Source organism: Erpetoichthys calabaricus, chromosome 6, assembly GCF_900747795.2.
Source record: "Erpetoichthys calabaricus chromosome 6, fErpCal1.3, whole genome shotgun sequence".
Lineage (NCBI taxonomy): Eukaryota > Metazoa > Chordata > Cladistia > Polypteriformes > Polypteridae > Erpetoichthys > Erpetoichthys calabaricus.
Window position 1 is genome coordinate 69,023,915 of NC_041399.2, and position 17,391 is coordinate 69,041,305.

Below are 17,391 nucleotides of genomic sequence, written 5' to 3' on the forward strand. Positions count from 1 at the left end.
AAACACTAAACAGTGCAAACATTGCTTTGAAATATTTTGGGTATTACTGTGTGGTCACGTAGGCAACAATACATCAAAAAGAAAGGCAGTGTGCTCCGTGGTTACTCTCTCAGTGGGCATTAGCATATCATAATCTCTTGGACCAATAGCATGAGTTTTCCACATTCGACTTACACGACCGACATTATAAAATACAGAAAATTATTTGGTAAAATCAAGCCCTGACTTTTTCGTGGGTGAACTTAAACGCAAGTATATACAGTAAACAATAAAGTAATCACTTTAAAAAACAAGGTTTTACATAACCCTGAATAGCAAAATAATAGAAACACTTGAGTAAATGAGAGACATATTAAAATAATTGGTCATTGCGATAATTAACCAGACTCAAAGAGATCTCGTTCTCATAAACCGATGTCACATTACACAACATCTAGTCAGAGGGGATGTTAACCTTGACGACTGAGCTGCTGATGTCATTGCTGGAGCATGTCACTTTACACAACTTGAAATCGCTGAACATGACAAATCACACAACTGCATCATGACTTTGAATCATGAATCATGCACTCGCCCCTTTCTCTGACAGCCACACGCTGCCTGTGATCTCTGCTCTTCTTTTTTTTTTTTTTTCTTTTTTCCTTTCTGTTCTGGTACATAAAACATTTGACATCAGACAGACAAGCCTCTGTTCCATTTTCAAGGTCAAAAACTCCTTTGTTCCTTATTCCTCGCTGCTGCATCATATGCATTGTACTTTCAAGTGGGTGCTCGTTGGTTATCAGTTCTCGTGCCCAGACAGCCTGTCCCTACGACTTAAGAGAAAATCAAACGTGTTTGATTTTGTCAGGTGAGTCACAGATTTGTTGGAGTGAGTTGCTGGGTATGTCAGACTACACAACTGTCAGTGATGGGAGCGACAGGCTATGTCACATGACACAGGTTTCCCAGCAATCTTCCTTCGCCAGCCTGTCCAATTTTGTTTTAAGTTGTAGAGGTGGGCTCTGTGTGCATGTCAACCAATGGTTGTCTACCCCAAGTACAATGAATGTAATGCAGCAACGCCGATAAAGGAATGCCAGTGTTTTGAATCTCAAAAAACCGATGTGTCAGACATCTCACGGCCAAGACTGCAGTTTATCTCACCATACCTGTAAACCCTTCATTCAGCTCTCAAGCTGCGTATTATTGGCTGTCAGAAAAAGGGGCGAGCATGTTATTGTTTGGAAGCATGAAACTTTGCTGGAAAGTCATCATGCAGCAATGTAAGTTGACAAACCCAGTGATTTTTAGTAGTGTAAATGGACAGCACCCACGAGATCAGCAACTGTAATCTTCAAGGTTGACAACTTCTCTGACAAGAGGTTTTATAATGTGACATTAGCTTTAGAGAGAGAGAGAGCTGATTGAGCAGACCAAGCTTTAGTGACCTGCACCTTGACCTATTGATTATTCATGAATAACAGGTAAAGGGTACAAACACCATTATCTAGTTCCAAATGTGGATGACAGGGCAAACATCTTAACTGTAGAAAACAAACAACACTGAATCAAGTGTGGTGGTTCTTTTATTTGGTCTGGGCAGCACCATTATATTTAATACACTACCGTGGCTGTCCGTTTGTCTGTCCAGGATTTTAAATCACCTGTAGCTCGAATACCATTTAACCTATTGACCTGAAATTTGGTACACATATACTATGTGATGTCTATCTGCTTTCAAGGTGATGATTGACCTCCAAGGTTATTCCTTTTTTATTATTATTTTATTGTAGAATCAACTCTCGGCAGCAGCCAGCAGTGGGGCCGTGCAATGCATGCGTACGGGCGCCGTTCTCATCCCTATCACCTTCGCTGTCACTTCCCCTACCTCTTCATATCTTAAATCATTCTTGAGGCAGATCAAAGACTTAAGTGCCAGCTTAAGTGAAAAATGAAAGAAAATGTGTTAGGTAATTATAACACAAACACTGACTTAATCAGTTTTAACGCGAAAAGATGTCAACGAAAGAAGAGAAGAAGCGGGCCGCTAGGGTGGAGAAAAGAAGAGCTGCTCAGGAAGCAGCAAGCGCATTAACCTCTGAGCAAATGAATGTAAAACGTACAGAGAAAGAGCATGAAAACTAGGAATACTCAAGTCAAGTGTGTTTACTGCATGTTATCATGCAGTGCGCCATTACTGGTAATACTATAATGGAAAATTTCTGTGACAGAGACTTGTAAGAAATGGATGCAGAAAACTTTTGGTGAATCACAGTGGAAAATCTGCTTTGGTCTATAGATTCCTGGAAAATCAATTCCCCAGTATGCAATGATGAAAAACAAACTGCCGAAGACTGTCAAGTGACATGTGTCGCTGTTCATAATGACTTGTATCCAAGTTAAGGGAACCTGGTCAGTAATGTGTCTAAGTATGAAGAATACTTATGGAATGATTTATCTTTTCTTGAGGAGTAACATGTAGTGTCCAGAGTGTGGCTAAGATATGACTAAATAGTTGGAGGTACATAATGGGAATTCACACAAAGGCACTGGCACATCAGGACACACAAAAGGCTTTTCATAATTAGTGCATAAATAAAGCAAAATGGCTCACCATGACCAGGAGAGAATACATCATCAGCTGCATTCAGGCATAGCAAAGGAATCTGGATAGACTTCAGCTTGTGACATGGGCTGGCATCTCTGTAATACTCCTCGTTGGTGCTGTAGCCAAACATGACGGATGTAAATCGCTCATCAAATTCTCGGATTGTTTTAGCCTACAACATAAGTGTTTATAACGTAAAGATTATGTAATTTCTAAGCATTACAAGTATTTATAAAAAGAATTTTAAAAATGTATGTATTCAAGTATAGGGGACACAAATCACTTTGTGTTCTAAATGTACAGGATTCCTTTTTTTTTGATTAGGAAATTGGTTTAGGGAAAACAGAATGCTGCTGTAAATAAAATGGAGCTTTATCTGAGTGATTTCTACTGAAAGAAAAGCAAAAAGAGATGCAGAAAGTGAAAAGGCTCTCAAGCTAAAGGCAAACAAGCACTGACAACAGCAGCTTATTTTATATTTGGAGAAATAGCTGAAGAATGTTTTAGACAGGCCAAAGCAGAACAGCTATAACAGCTTAATACCTGTACATGGCATTCAAAGTTTCTAAAGAAGCAAAAATGTACTTTTATAAGTATTTGCATTCTAGCATGTATGTAAATATTACTATTGCCATAATTACAGTTACATTGAATTTGGTTTGGTGAGTCATTTACAATAAAATATCAACACAAACAAGTCAGAATCTTACTGTGCATCTCATAGCCAGTGAATAAATACTTTTGTGAAATCTGGTTGTCCTTCTCTTGACTTAACTAAGCTTGTTTACAAGACCAAAGGAGATTAAACAAATTAAAAAATATCTTAAAGGCTTTACTTTTCAATCTGGTAAGGCAGAGTGATCCCTCCACGAAGCGGTGGCAGACAGTGGTTTCAGATGCACTACACACCACTCTGCTGCTTTCTCTACTGAACAGACTGATTGCCATAATAATCTGTGACAGAAGTAAAGGACCTCTGTACCAAATGGTCATTGCTTCACTCAAAGGTTCTTTACCTGTCTTGGAAAGAACAACTTCTGATGAAGCTCCTGACTATATATAGCAGATGTGCTGAACTACCATAAACTACCATGTTTGAGTGCTCGAAATGGATATTGCATTGGAGCCTGCCATGGATGTGCAAATGTGCTTGCTTACAGTCTACCACGGCTTCAATTTGTTTCATGACATTTAATTTCAGATTACTTGGACAACACCATTCGACCAGTAAATTTACCTGATTTGTATATAAAGAATCCTCATAATTTATGTAAAGACCCATAAGAGTTGTGTCAACAGAAAAGTGGATCACTCATAGCACTGCCTTTTTTCCAAGGATCCCTGGAATCACCTATGAAATTTCACTGCTTAGACAGTTCCTATTCTCTGTGTCGAAATGCAAAAATGTAGTAGCAAAAATCTTAACAAAAAGAGAAACTCTGAACACTTGAATTAGCATCATTACATTTTCTGCCTGCATGTTTAGTACTGATTTCACTTTTCATTATCTGAAAGTCTCTCGATACTCTTGCACCTTCCTATACTTTGGCATGCCTGTCCCCACATACCCTAATCATATGAGGATGTTCATAACAGTCTTTTTATATTGCTTTTAACTAACAGTAGTAACTGTTCTTATTTTGCCAAAAATATGTCTTTTCAATTTTCTTTTTCTTCTTGGTGTTAATGATGGCACTTGGTTGGTCTTGGAGCTGACATTTTCTCACATATCATGGACCTGTTAGATGCCTTTTAATCTAAATGGAATTATCATCATTTTCAGAATGGGGCAGACCAAATACAGTATGTATACCTGCCTGTTTTTATGCACATTTTATGGTATGCTAGAGTTCATATTACCATATTGTTTTTTGTTTATTTTACTCCTCACTTTTTAATACTCTAATTGTAATTTGTGCATAGTAAGTTAGTCACATAAGTGCAAGAGCATGTAATAAGAGTAAACTAAACTGAATAACTGGCGGTCATCAAGCATTGGAGCTACCTAATTATTTATAAAATATTTGATATTTCCTTGTGAATACAAACTGCAAAGTCTAAGTATGCTAATTTTGGCCCAGTTGCAGTGCGAGTTTGTGTGTGTCTGTGCATGGTGACAAGTACTCAGTGTTTATAAAAAAAAAATCATTTACTTTTAACAGTTCTCTCTTCCATCCAGACACTTTTCTGAACTTGCTTATTCCAGTCAGGGTGATGTCTTGTTTCTTGATTTTTATTACGATTTTTTTTTTTTAGACTCACCAGTCTTATTCTTGCTCAATTCGTTCTATTCATTTTCTTGCACATACCTTCATCACACTGTCAATGTCAAGCAGTTTCTCCAGCACTTGCTTATGCCTGGAAAGAGTGAATAGTAAATCAATTGCATTTTCCCCTTGCAAAATTTTTAATTAACAAAAAAAAAATAATCACAAAATGATTACAAAACTAATTTCAATGTATTATTAATAATATTAAATTATGCCTTCTTTCAAACACAAAACACTTGTATTCCTTGGCATTTTATTAACAAAAGTTGTAGTTATTGCCAGAAGGATCTTCTTTATATCCAAAGGAGAGAACATGAGAGATTTTCTAATTAATTAATGGTCACACCATTGTATAAACTAGAAAAATGTAAGAACTTCCTCTTTAACCAACAACTAAAATTTCCCAAGCTGATTTCTCATCCTTAACTAAAAACAGTTGCCTGAAAAAGTATAATATGCAAACAATCAATCAGTCTTATAAGCAGAGTCTTCTTTTTCATCAAAAGCAAGTCCCAGCAAACCCAGCAGTCCCATTTGGCTATCAAAACTGCATCCAAACTCAAGTAGCAGCCTGTTATTTATTCCTATTTATGTTGTACTTTCAGTCTCTCAAACTACAGTAAAAGACAGCCATGGGAGGGGGCTGCCAGATTCAATGGTCTGTTTTTTAAGCATTTATTGCAAAAAAAAAAAATACAAGAATTATATGAGAAAAAGAAGTCTTTAAGGGCTCACTTTCAAATTCAGGCATGATTCTCCTTGTGTATCGTGACGCCAGGTCTAGTAAATCATCACAGTTGAACACATAACCAACAGTCCCATCACATTAATATTTTTGTGGAGCCTTTTATGGTTAGATATTGCTATTTTAATATATTCTGGTTTTTCATCATGCTGGGGAGTGGTGACATGTTGCACGTTGGTTGGACGTGCAGGTAAAAATGTCACGGTGCTCCGTACCCACGGTTTTCAAACTGTGGTACGCGTACCACTGGTGGTACTTCAAGTCATGCCAAGTGGTACTCGTGTGGTCCTTTATTTTCCACGAATCGATGTTGCTAGAATGCCAATATGTTGCATATAATCATATATAGTATACTACTGTAAATGCATGGAAGACTCCAAGCCGGCTTTTATTAGCGCAGGCACCCATTTCCTTAATTAGTTTAATATCACTTTAACGTCATAATTATAGTCATTATAGTGATTATAGTGACTTTTTCTTCAAAACAACACGGGCGTAAATTAACGATTCATTGACAGTGGTACTTCAGTTTACTGGTCCTCGCGGAGTGGTACTCGTTCAAAAAAGTTTGAAAACCGTGGCTCTGTACTACTCTTCCTATTCAACCAGACATGCAAAAAAGTCCATTAAATGGAAGAAGATACCGAGACTAACCCAGGATGAAGAAGGGATGACCCTGTACTTTACTGATTTTTGTTTTAACTTTATTCATAGTTTGTGAGGTGTAGTCAGTGAATAAGACAGAACTGGCAGAAATCGCCAAAGCTATGAAAAGCTGCATTACTTAAAAGTCATTATAGAAAAAGTAAAAGTCTGCTTGAACAGACATTAATGCATTTCTTGGTGCCATTGTAGGAAGGTTTGACTAATCATTGGCTTATTTCGAATGAACAGTGATTTGGAATGATAAAGACACTCTCCATTTACTCTTTAGGTAAACAATAACTAATTTTAGGATAAAATGCCTCTTCTTTTAAAAACAATTCTAATCTTTCAATAAACTCAAAAAAGTGTTCTCAAATACCGCAATGACCTCCACTTCCCTTAAACACAGGCACTGAAAATGAGATTAAATATCAAAGAGACTTTCTTGTTCTTTCAGGTATTCTTCTCCTTTGATAAGGTTTAAGCCCATCACAAGAATATGTCCCCCATTTGTTCTTAATCTCTTCATGCTTTGCACCAAAAAACAGAGTGGCGTCCCTCCAAGGCTTCAGTCTCTTTTCACCTCTAAAATAGGTTGTGTTGCTTTATGTATAAGTACCCTGAAAGAGTGTAGTTGACTTCTTCTAATAGCAGCAAATCCCCTAAATCACCTTTCAAATTTTTCTTGAGGGTCAACACCAAAATCAACAAGGTCTTTCACTAGCAGCCCATGGTGTCCTAACTTGGCTCTCTCACTTTTTGATGGGTCACTGTTAAGACGTTCTATTCAATTCACTTCAATTTATCCTTGCAGAAAGCTCATCACGGAGTATAGATACAGAATTCTTATCAATATTTACAACTTTAACCTGATAATAAAAAGCTACTTCCTGATGCAACATCTACACAAATACACAATGCAGGGTAAACACACAAAAGCAAGACACTCCTCTGCTCTGTGCCACCCTGGTGGTATTATTACTTCAGGAAAACTGTCATCTCTCAAACACCCACATCTACTGGCACACAGCAGAAGCAAAAATTGTCTATGATAAAAATAAATAAATAAAGCCTTTAAGATGAGGGGGTGTGAGCATCAGACCATTACATTTTGGGAGACTATCAACAGCAAATTTTTAATTTAAAATTGCAAAACTCTGAAGGTAAAATAATTATTCCTTTATGATGTAATGAATTATTAATATTATTATTATTATTATGGTGTTATGTTTAATTGTGTTTAATGTGTTTAAATGTGTTATAAGAATAAAATGATAAGCACCAGTACAAAAACAAAAAGGCACCAGCACTTTAACTCAGTACCGCCTAAGAGAATTTGCAGTACTTTTTCATATACAAAAAAATGAAAATTGTTAGGTCATCCACATTGATAAATCATATAGAATTAGTAAAAAAAATAAAGCAAAGAAACTGAATATTTATAACAATTTAATAAAAGATGAAAACTATCTTTGTATTTAAGGAATTTAAAACTGAAGACTAGAATGAAGTAAATTAGAAAGTAGGGGTATAAAAAGGCAAAAAGAATTACCAGGCTTGACAGAAGGGTGTCAGTAATGCTGAAATAAGTGAAATACATTAATTGTAAACTGTGAGTAATTCTATTCTAGCCATCACTGGAAAGATTAGAATGTGAGCCCAAACCACAAGAAAGGAGTCGCAAGGAGTCCAAGTAATCCATCCCATAATAGTAAGTGTACAATTTATTTCTATAAAATAATAGAAGTTATAGTCAGAAATAAACCAGAAAATGATCTGTAAGAACGCAGTAAAACATATATGTAGCAGGTTACAAGAAAGAGAAGATTCTATAAAAGATTTTAGATTCTAGTTTATTTTATGTTGCTTGGCAACTATTGTTGATCACAACCTATTCATCAACTGATTTAATATTTAGGGGTGGGTGACTTGAAGTCCCATTACACTACACAGCTTTTTCAGTTGTGGACTTCGCTTAAATAAATTTAGTGTGTCAGGGGCAGCTGCGGCTCATGTAGTTTGACATCCCCAGCATCTCCATCAGATCAGTTTGATTTTGTCATTAAGTTCTCGGGGTGGGCTGTATGTGCAAGAGCTGACAAGTATCTCGAAATACAATGCAGTCACAAGGAAAGAAGAAATATGGACTACAATAGAGGCTTGTCTCACTTTGTTGTACCATGACAGAATGGAAAAATGAAAGAGACAAGCAGAACTCTCTATACCTGGAAAACATTAGTACAGCCGCTGGCAATGTCAGGTAGTACTTTAATTGGCTGTCAGAATTTAGCGAGTCTGTGCTGAAATTTCAAACTGTGCTGAAAAGACATGAGGCAGTTGTTTATTTGTCATCCCCTGCTCTTTTTAGAAGTGCAAGATAACATCCTCAAGGTCACAAGGTCCAGCAACTACATTTAAGTTTGACAAGTTATCCAACTAAACGGGCAGTACGGTGGCACAGTGGTAGCGCTGCTGCCTTGCAGTTAGGAGACCGGGGTTCGCTTCCCGGGTCCTCCCTGCATGAAGTTTGCATGTTCTCCCCATGTCTGCGTGGGTTTCCTCCCACAGTCCAAAGACATGCAGGTTAGGTGGATTGGCGATTCTAAATTGGCCCTAGTGTGTGCTTGGTGTGTGGGTGTGTTTGTGTGTGTCCTGCGGTGGGTTGGCACCCTGCCCAGGATTGGTTCCTGCCTTGTGCCCTGTGTTGGCTGGGATTGGCTCCAGCAGACCCCCGTGACCCTGTAGTTAGGAATATAGCGGGTTGGAAAATGGATGGATGGATGGATATTCCCATAAAGTGACAGTGGCAAGACCATCACAATATATTGAACAGAACAAGTGGTAATCTTTTGACCTTTGTTGCAATAACCTTCACAGGCTAACTCTATGAACTAAAATGAAATACTTGTATTAAACCAGCGTTTCTCAACCTTTAAGTATGTGCGACCCGAGTTTTCATAACAGTTTTAATTGCGCCCCCCTAACGTTTTTTTGAAAGGAGCCCACTAATACCAATTTGTTCTTTTTTAATTAATGATATATCATAGATGCATATTTTATTATACCTACTTAACTTTTATCAACATTTATCTAACTATATATTTATTTTTCTAGTATCAGAATGTAGTTTAAGTTAATTATTTTGGTTTTAATAGATGTATTTTTCATATTTTCGATTCTTGCTTTCTTTTTTTCACATCTTTGCGCCCCCCCCCCCAGGGGGGCCCACCCCACAGATAGAGAACAAACCGTATTAAACTAACATTTTAATTTAACTTTTAATCACTTGAATAAGTAATAAAATATACAAATATCTAATTAAAATGAACACCAGTTCTATTGAGTCACTTTATCTCTGTTAGTTCTTTTCGGGTGAAAGTTTTCATGGTTTTTTTCATTTTCTTGGGTATAGGAATCCAGTCCTGGTTGCTGTCTGTATGGTGTTTGCACTTTTCTACAGGAACTCGGGTTTCCCTACCATATCTCAAAAGCCTGCAGGTTATTTCAGTTGGCTACTCTAAACTGGCCTTGCAAGAGTTAGCTCTGGGGTGGATGTGCCCTGCAATGGACTGGTGCCACATCCAGGTTTTGGTTCCCTCCTCATATCCTGTGCTACCAAGGCAGGCATTGACTCCTTACATCTGGGAATTGGGTAAGTGGGTTAGAATATAGATGGATGGATAGACAAATATATCTAGATAGCTTATGTAGAAGCTTATATTTTATACTGATTTAACTATCATAGTATGAGTGGACAGGATAATGACCATTTGACTTGTCTATCAAATCGTGCTGAAATTAGGCCACTTACACAAAAGACTAGTTCTATTAATTTTAGTAATTCATGTAAAATGTATTATATGATGAACTGGGCACACATAAAATTCAGGGTGTCTGTCACACTTTGTAGGGATTTGGCTTTGAAATAACAAGGCTACGTGTTCAGTTCTACTACTTGTAAAACCATTTAACCTGTCAGTAAACACACAGGTAATGATGATTATGGCATTAAGTGCAAGGCGTTCCCTCTGAATATTCTTACATCATCCAAACATGCTAATTCTAATTCAGGACTGTTGGGTGTTAGAGTCTGTTGGGTGAATCATTTTTTGGGAATCAAAGTATCTTAAGGCATAGCCTCCTGTTACTAACCTGTTGACAGAAGCCTGCAAACAACTGGTGAGGTAGGAGTTAAAAAGGAATCGGTTGAAGGGTTTCTCAAGTGAGGCTGTGCATTCAAACACATCCCAGCCAGCTGAAAACACTGCTGCTGCTCTGAGACATGTCTCCCGGCCCTTTCTCCCCAAGTAATTTGCCAGCATCATTCTGTAATGAAAAAGTGATTAGATTTTACTGATTATAATATAAGAAAGATATCTTACAGTTTCAATGGCAGATAATACGTGTCTTTATTAACCACATTCATACCTTGAATGGTTATTACAATTTAAAAACTATTGATGTTATCAGTAGTGTACACAAAGTTTATAAACAGCACTAGCAGTTGTTTACATCCCCTATTATTTTATAGTGCAGAAGTGAGAGTGATGGTTATGTACATGACCTGTGAAGACTTGGTGTGCGACTACATCCATTGTCTGTACTGTACTTAGAGCTGTTGAGTGCTATCAGCTACAGAACTTGTTCACATCTGGTGTTTGCATAGGGGACATTGGGCTGTGCTGCTTACGTCAAGGGATATTATTGAGCCAAACCTGATCCTGCATCAAATGGGAGACATAATCTTCGAGCAAGACAATGCAAGTCCAAATTCTGACTGTGCAACTTAACAGCTGTACAGTGAAGGCAGTTTGTCAGCTCCCAGACTGGCCAGCATGCTCAGCAGACCTGTCCCCAGTTGGTCATGCACAGGACTGGATTGGACACAGTGTCTCTCACACTCAGGCACTAGTGATGAACCTCAATCAGTTTTGCCTCTAGGTTGAAAGGACATGCATTACCATTCTCCATGAGGACATTTATCATCTGTATGATCATTTCTATGCTGGAGTGTATAGGCGTATAATGCTGGATGCAGAGATTGTAATGTGAGAATCCTCTTTAATAAAATCCCTGTGTGCGTCCAGGTGACCGTGTGTGGGTGTCTTCTGGTGAAGTGCGCATGTGCGGGGCACGGTGCGATGCGCGATATTACTGTCAGAGAAAGTTACAGGCGTTTTACGGAAATACAAACCAGTATTACTGCGGGAGGAAATTAAAGGTACACAATACAGTGACACATATTACAGCCACATACAAGCCAGTATTACTGTCAGAGGAGATTAAAGGCATATTACCGACACGCACGCCTGTAATACCGCCAGAGAAAATTAAAGGTATATTACGGACGTACAAGGCAGTATTACTGTCACAGAAAATTAAAGACACACAATACACGGCGGCAGCCCACGAAGAACGGTCAGCTCAGCAAGTAAACATCAACAAAAGAAAGGCTGAAAGAAAGAAAAATACGACCAACAAAAAGAATGAGGTCAAAGTCCCTTGCCATTTAATATAGACTGTTCCTACTAATGTTTATGCAGTACTGTTCTAGCGCCTGTTATTGTAACGGGCTAAATGAGTAGTGCTGTAATAAAAGACACTCTCTGCACAGAAAATTCTCTTTTACCTTTGATTTGAAATCTTTTGTGAGTTCTTTTTCTCTTTCCACTATTGTGTATATCTTCTGAGTTATAACTGTATTCATATAAGTTGGCTGGCACCCCATTTGCTTTTCATGTCGCATATCCACAATTCAACAAGTGGCACACTTTGACCCATCCTTGATTATAAATGACTGAGTATTTTGTGCATGTCCCTTTCATACCACAGCATGACAGCAACATTTCTTCAGTACGTTTCTTGAACATTCCACAATTTTCATTGCCTTATGTTGCTCCTGTCCCCACTTTTTAGAACGTGTTGCAAGCACCAAATTTGGAATGGGAATGTATTTACAAAAACCAAAAAAAAAATATGTTGCTCTGGGTGAACATTCCTTGTCATTCTTCTGTTTTCAATTTAATACAAGACAAAGATAGTGACAGATTACCGCCTTCTGTTTTTACTTGCATTTTACAAAACTGTCCCAGCTTTTTTGGAATTGAGGTTTGTACGCCCTCTAGATTCAATGGCCCATTATGAAAATCCTTGTTTTGCTCCCTAGTTCTCAAAATACTTCACCCTTACAAAAAACCGACATCATCATAGTTTTGACTTTCTGGCATCCACAGTAATCACTGCAGTGCTTCAGAGAGTACATTACAAAGGTCATAACATTAAATCTCTTGAGCCCAGCCTTATTTTCCACACCACACTCAAATGTTGAAGACATGGTTGTCGCATTAAATCCACACACCCGCTTAATTAGACAGCCAGTCTTTTGTTTTTCTTAAACATTTGGTTTAGGGATCATCATTTCGCTTTCTTTCTTTTGTTCATTTTCAGATGAATATTCCCATTCTCATCCACTGAAAGAAATCTTAATTGCTATCTTTTGCACATTAGTTTATTTTTGAGTAATATTTTTTTAAAAGTTTAGGCCAGCTATAATGATGCTATGTTGTTTAGTAGAGTCCTTGCATGTATGAAAAGTAAGTACATCCAAAACTTAGGTAAAGTCATGAAGCACTGATGTAAAATAACAGATCTTCTTCTGTACACATGAGTTTAGACTTTAGAGGAATAAGAGAAAGGAAGCAGACCACATCGTGAGTGGGTATTCCTATCAAGCTACAGTTGTCACTCTATGGGGCCCCAGTTATCATTCATAAGGTTAACATACCCGGGCTCTGTAATCTCAAAGAGAATCATTGTTATAAAACCCCTCTATCCCATACCATGACTGGAGTGGCTGCTTGCCACAGAGAAAAAACACAAACAAGATGCAAAAGTCACTACTTACCCTCCCATGGATACACCAGCTGCCATTAGAGGAGCTGATGAAAACGTCTCCTGGATGTGATCAATAACTGCCTCCAGATCCTCGGTGTTTGCAGCACAGTATGTCCTTGGAGTCTTAACAAGAATGAAAAATGTTTGCATGGGAACACAAAAAATAAAAAGCAATGTCAGAATGCCCTTTTTTTCCTCCAAGAAAGGTGCAAAGGTTATTTGTGATGCTTGTTTAATATGAAGAATTGAGACCCATTTAGGCGCAATTGAAAACAAATCTTTAGGCTATTTATGAGTTAATATGGGAGTATTCAATGGATTGCCATAACATGAATAACCCATATTTTTGGATTTGACACTTAATAAACTCTAAATTCTCTTTTGTTAATAAATAACAATTTTAATAATAATACAATGCACATCACTAAATGTTTGTCCTTCTGAGAAGTCTCATCAACAGACAATAAAAAGTATAAAGCATCTTAGCACCAGCATCATGTTTTACTAAATATAAATAAATAAATAGAAAAGAGCAAAACAGTTTCCTTCTCTTCTTCAATGGCCTTTCAGTATCGTCTCTCTTCCTATGTCACTCTTGTAACAATATTTGTGACAAGGGAAATGTTGAAGTCACTAAGCCGTGAGCTGTAGTAGCCTGTAATAACACAGGGGGATCGTAAGTCATGCGGATCAGGCATGGACATTCTACCCTGTCATGCACAAGCAACAGAAAAACATATCACAGGAAAAGTGGGCTTCTGCTGCAAGTATTTCAAAACATTTGACACTAAGGATGTGTACTAAATATGCATCAGTACAGTAGTGGACACTAGTTATAGCTTTCCTACTGTATTTATGTTGATGTTTTGATATTTACACGTTTCTGTTACACACAATAACATTTTTTCTTACTGAAATTTTTGGATTAATTTTATGGGAGTAAACGTAACACTAAGGATGCTATGGAGAACCTTAAAAATTAAGTTATCTACTTTGTTGATAGCTTATTGCATTTACATGAAGAGCTACAGAAGAAAGTACCATGAGGTAATAGCGTGGAGTATTTATTACATGCTGGAGAGTTACTGTAGGTTTGGGAAGATACATAAAAAAAGACCATGACACACAGAAAAAAACATTTTTGTGGTCCCTTTAGTAGCACTGTGAACTTTCCCTTGCTTTCCCACATCTAAATTGGTAAGTATTTGTAAGCAGTAATGACATTTTTTTGTTTTTTAAATCAGGAGCAAAAAGGGCTAAGGGACACACAAGTTCAGCTACAGGTTATAGATTTTGTTGCTCTGTAGAGAAGGAAACAATATTCTAGAATGATCCACATGCTGAAAAACAAACCCCTGGGGGTTCAAAACTCATCCACAGATGAATCTTCTGACAGACCAATGCCAACTGGCCTTCAGCCCTTTCAGAGGCATTCTAATAGAATAGAGATTGAAGGGCTCAGGCATGAGGCGTAGCCCTTCAAAGACCCATGAAGCCCAGATATACAATTAGATGTGGCTGTGCAAATCTATCAAACCTATACAACTGGTTAAAATCATACACAGGCAGAAAACGTTTCTACACAATGTCCATTTCATGTTTTGTTTATACTAAAACCAAATCATTTATTTATCTTCCATTATTAAAGTGCGCACTACAGAAGTAATTTGCTAAACTTAATTTAGAATATTGACCACAATCAGGGAAGTATAGATGAATAATAATGTGTGTGTGTGTGCGTGTGTGTGGACTGCCCAGCATTGTAAAAATGTCCCTCATGTTCTCTATAAGGGATACAGAAACATAATGGCATGCAGGCATTCCTGAGAGATGGCATTCATGTACAGTCGGGTATGGCCCTATTGGAAAATGACATCAGGCGGGCCTGTTATGGAAGGCCATACAATGTGATAAGCCAAAGTCCACAACAGTATTATGTCGTAATATATACGTACATCATAAATGGAGTTTCACGAGGCTCAGTGTCAGGGCATCTTTGTTTAGTGTAGAAATTATTAGTATTAACAAAAAATACAGTGAACATAATAGTTTTCATTGCAGAATACATTTAGCAGAGTCCCTACAGATGAACCTGGGTCAAATGCAGATATGAGTAGATATATAAGGGAAACAAGTTTTAATGTAAATAAATATAAGTCTAACATAGAATAATATACATGTATTCATTATAATTTCACACACTGTGTCAAGTTAGGTACGAGGGAGGCAATGGAGGACGTGTGCAATTTTGGTGTCCATATTACAAAAATGACCAGATTTAAAAGGAATTCCAAGTGTATGAGCTGTGAGAATACATCCTTTCAGCTGAAGCAAACAAAGTCTAAGGGGATGAATAATCAAAGGCTGTAAAATTATGAAGTAAGGTGGATGCAATTGCTAGCATAAAATTTTGTTTTTAACAAAGAACATAACTGCAAAGATAGAAGTAGGTTAAAGTAAATTTTTTCTCAAAATGTAGAAAATTATTTCTTCATGCAAAGAATATTTAATACAGTACATGCTGGAACAAATTACAAGGCACTAAACATGAAAGCAGCAATTGTTAATCTTCAAATCATAACATTTTAGAAATATGTTATCAACGGTAAACTCTGTTCTTATGAAGATATTCATATAAAACAGTTTAAACCGTTTCTGTGAATATATTTAAATATGCATTTAAGTCTGAAGCAGGTCTCAGAGTCCTAATTCACCATCAGGACTTTGCTTAACATTGTAGATTACGTAAATGTTTAATTGTCCCTGGAAACTCCAGCCATAGTTCATGAGGTTACTTAAAATAATACAATCATTCATTCGTCAGACTAGGCAAGAAATCTGTGGGGTTTTTTTTTTTGTACCAACAAATGTTTTTTTAGAATACAGTCCTTTAATGCATCTTGAAAAACACAAACTGTACTCTTGTCAATATTTTTATTAGTCTTTTTTGTCAAACTATCAACAGTCTTGTCAAAAGATGCTGAGCTTGCTTTCGCAAGTTCCACATGTTTATATACATATATGGTCACTACCATCTCCAGTGGGTGACATACTGAGGAACGAGCGGGAGAAAAACAAAACTGATCAGTGACAATGGAATTAGAGAAACTAATGTATCAATTTTGTAAAAATTTCACATGTACTCCAATTTCTGAATTTCTTCAAATTAATGGTGCACAAAAAAGGTTATTTAGCTTCTGTAACAAACGTACATTTCTCCTCTTACGATTTTTCCATTTCAAGTGCCATTTTCATTTTTCAAGCAGATCAGTTTCAAAATATTTTCAGATCACAATGGCAACAGGAAAAACAAAGTTACTTTACTGCCCTCTAGTGGCTGTTTGCTGGTATGAGCTTCAGTTTCCTCTTGCAGTATGTGTATATTGTTACATCAGTACAGAGGTGGAGAAAACACACACCATGGAGGGCCACAGCACCTTCCACCAATGTCTTCATTAGAAGTCAGCCTTTGAGGTAAATACAGCATGCTATAAATGCATCTGAAATGTTCTGCTTTTAACTCCCACTATCACTCTGTGTCTGATGTTCTTCTCAAAGCATATTTTGCTTTTCAGGAAAATGTTTTGTTGAGCAACAGATACTGGAACCACTTAATCACTCACCTTTTATTCTCATTTTTATATATATTATATTGTTGACTTTCTGATGGTTAAGAAAAAAACCCTCTTTTTTTCATTTCTAAAGACAGAAATGAACTTACCATAACTCTCTTGTGTGCAATGTATCTGATTAATACAAGACGTTTAGTTAACAACAAAACAAGAAATCAATTATAGCAAACACCTGCAGCTACTGATGCTCTTCCAAACCAGGTGTGGACTTCTTTGTTACCACATAGATTCTACTTTTAGAGCAGAAGGTTCAGCACAAAATCTGGAGCTAGTTTGCCATCAATGCCACTTAGAAATGGACATTGAAAGATACACCTCTTCTGTCCTAGATTACATCAATACAATACATTAATGAACCCATAATGCACAAACAGAGTAAGACCTTCCCTAGCCAGAAGCCTTGGATGAATAGAGAGGAGAGTTTAGGCTCCTGCCAAAAGCACACAACACCGCTTTCACATTTGGTGATGCTGACAGCAACAGCACATCCAGGGCCAACCTGAAAAAGGGCATCAGGATAGCTCAATAGAAATACAAGCAAAAAATTGAGGATCATTTCAAAAACTCTGATCCCAAACGTACTGTATGTGGCAATGCAACCAGACCATCACAGAA

At 37.2% G+C, this 17,391-nt stretch overlaps 1 protein-coding gene across 1 annotated transcript in view; it reads right to left on the reverse strand.

The window, feature by feature from the left end:
* The window catches only part of abhd3 (abhydrolase domain containing 3, phospholipase), a 49,061-nt gene that overhangs the window by 5,569 nt on the left and 26,101 nt on the right, over positions 1–17,391 (reverse strand). Inside the window, exons 5-8 of the mRNA XM_028803665.2 lie at positions 13,155–13,267; positions 10,403–10,576; positions 4,900–4,948; positions 2,597–2,762 (exon numbers count right to left, since the gene is read on the reverse strand). Coding sequence (XP_028659498.2) covers positions 2,597–2,762; positions 4,900–4,948; positions 10,403–10,576; positions 13,155–13,267 — 502 coding nt within the window. The remainder of the gene's footprint in view (positions 1–2,596; positions 2,763–4,899; positions 4,949–10,402; positions 10,577–13,154; positions 13,268–17,391) is intronic.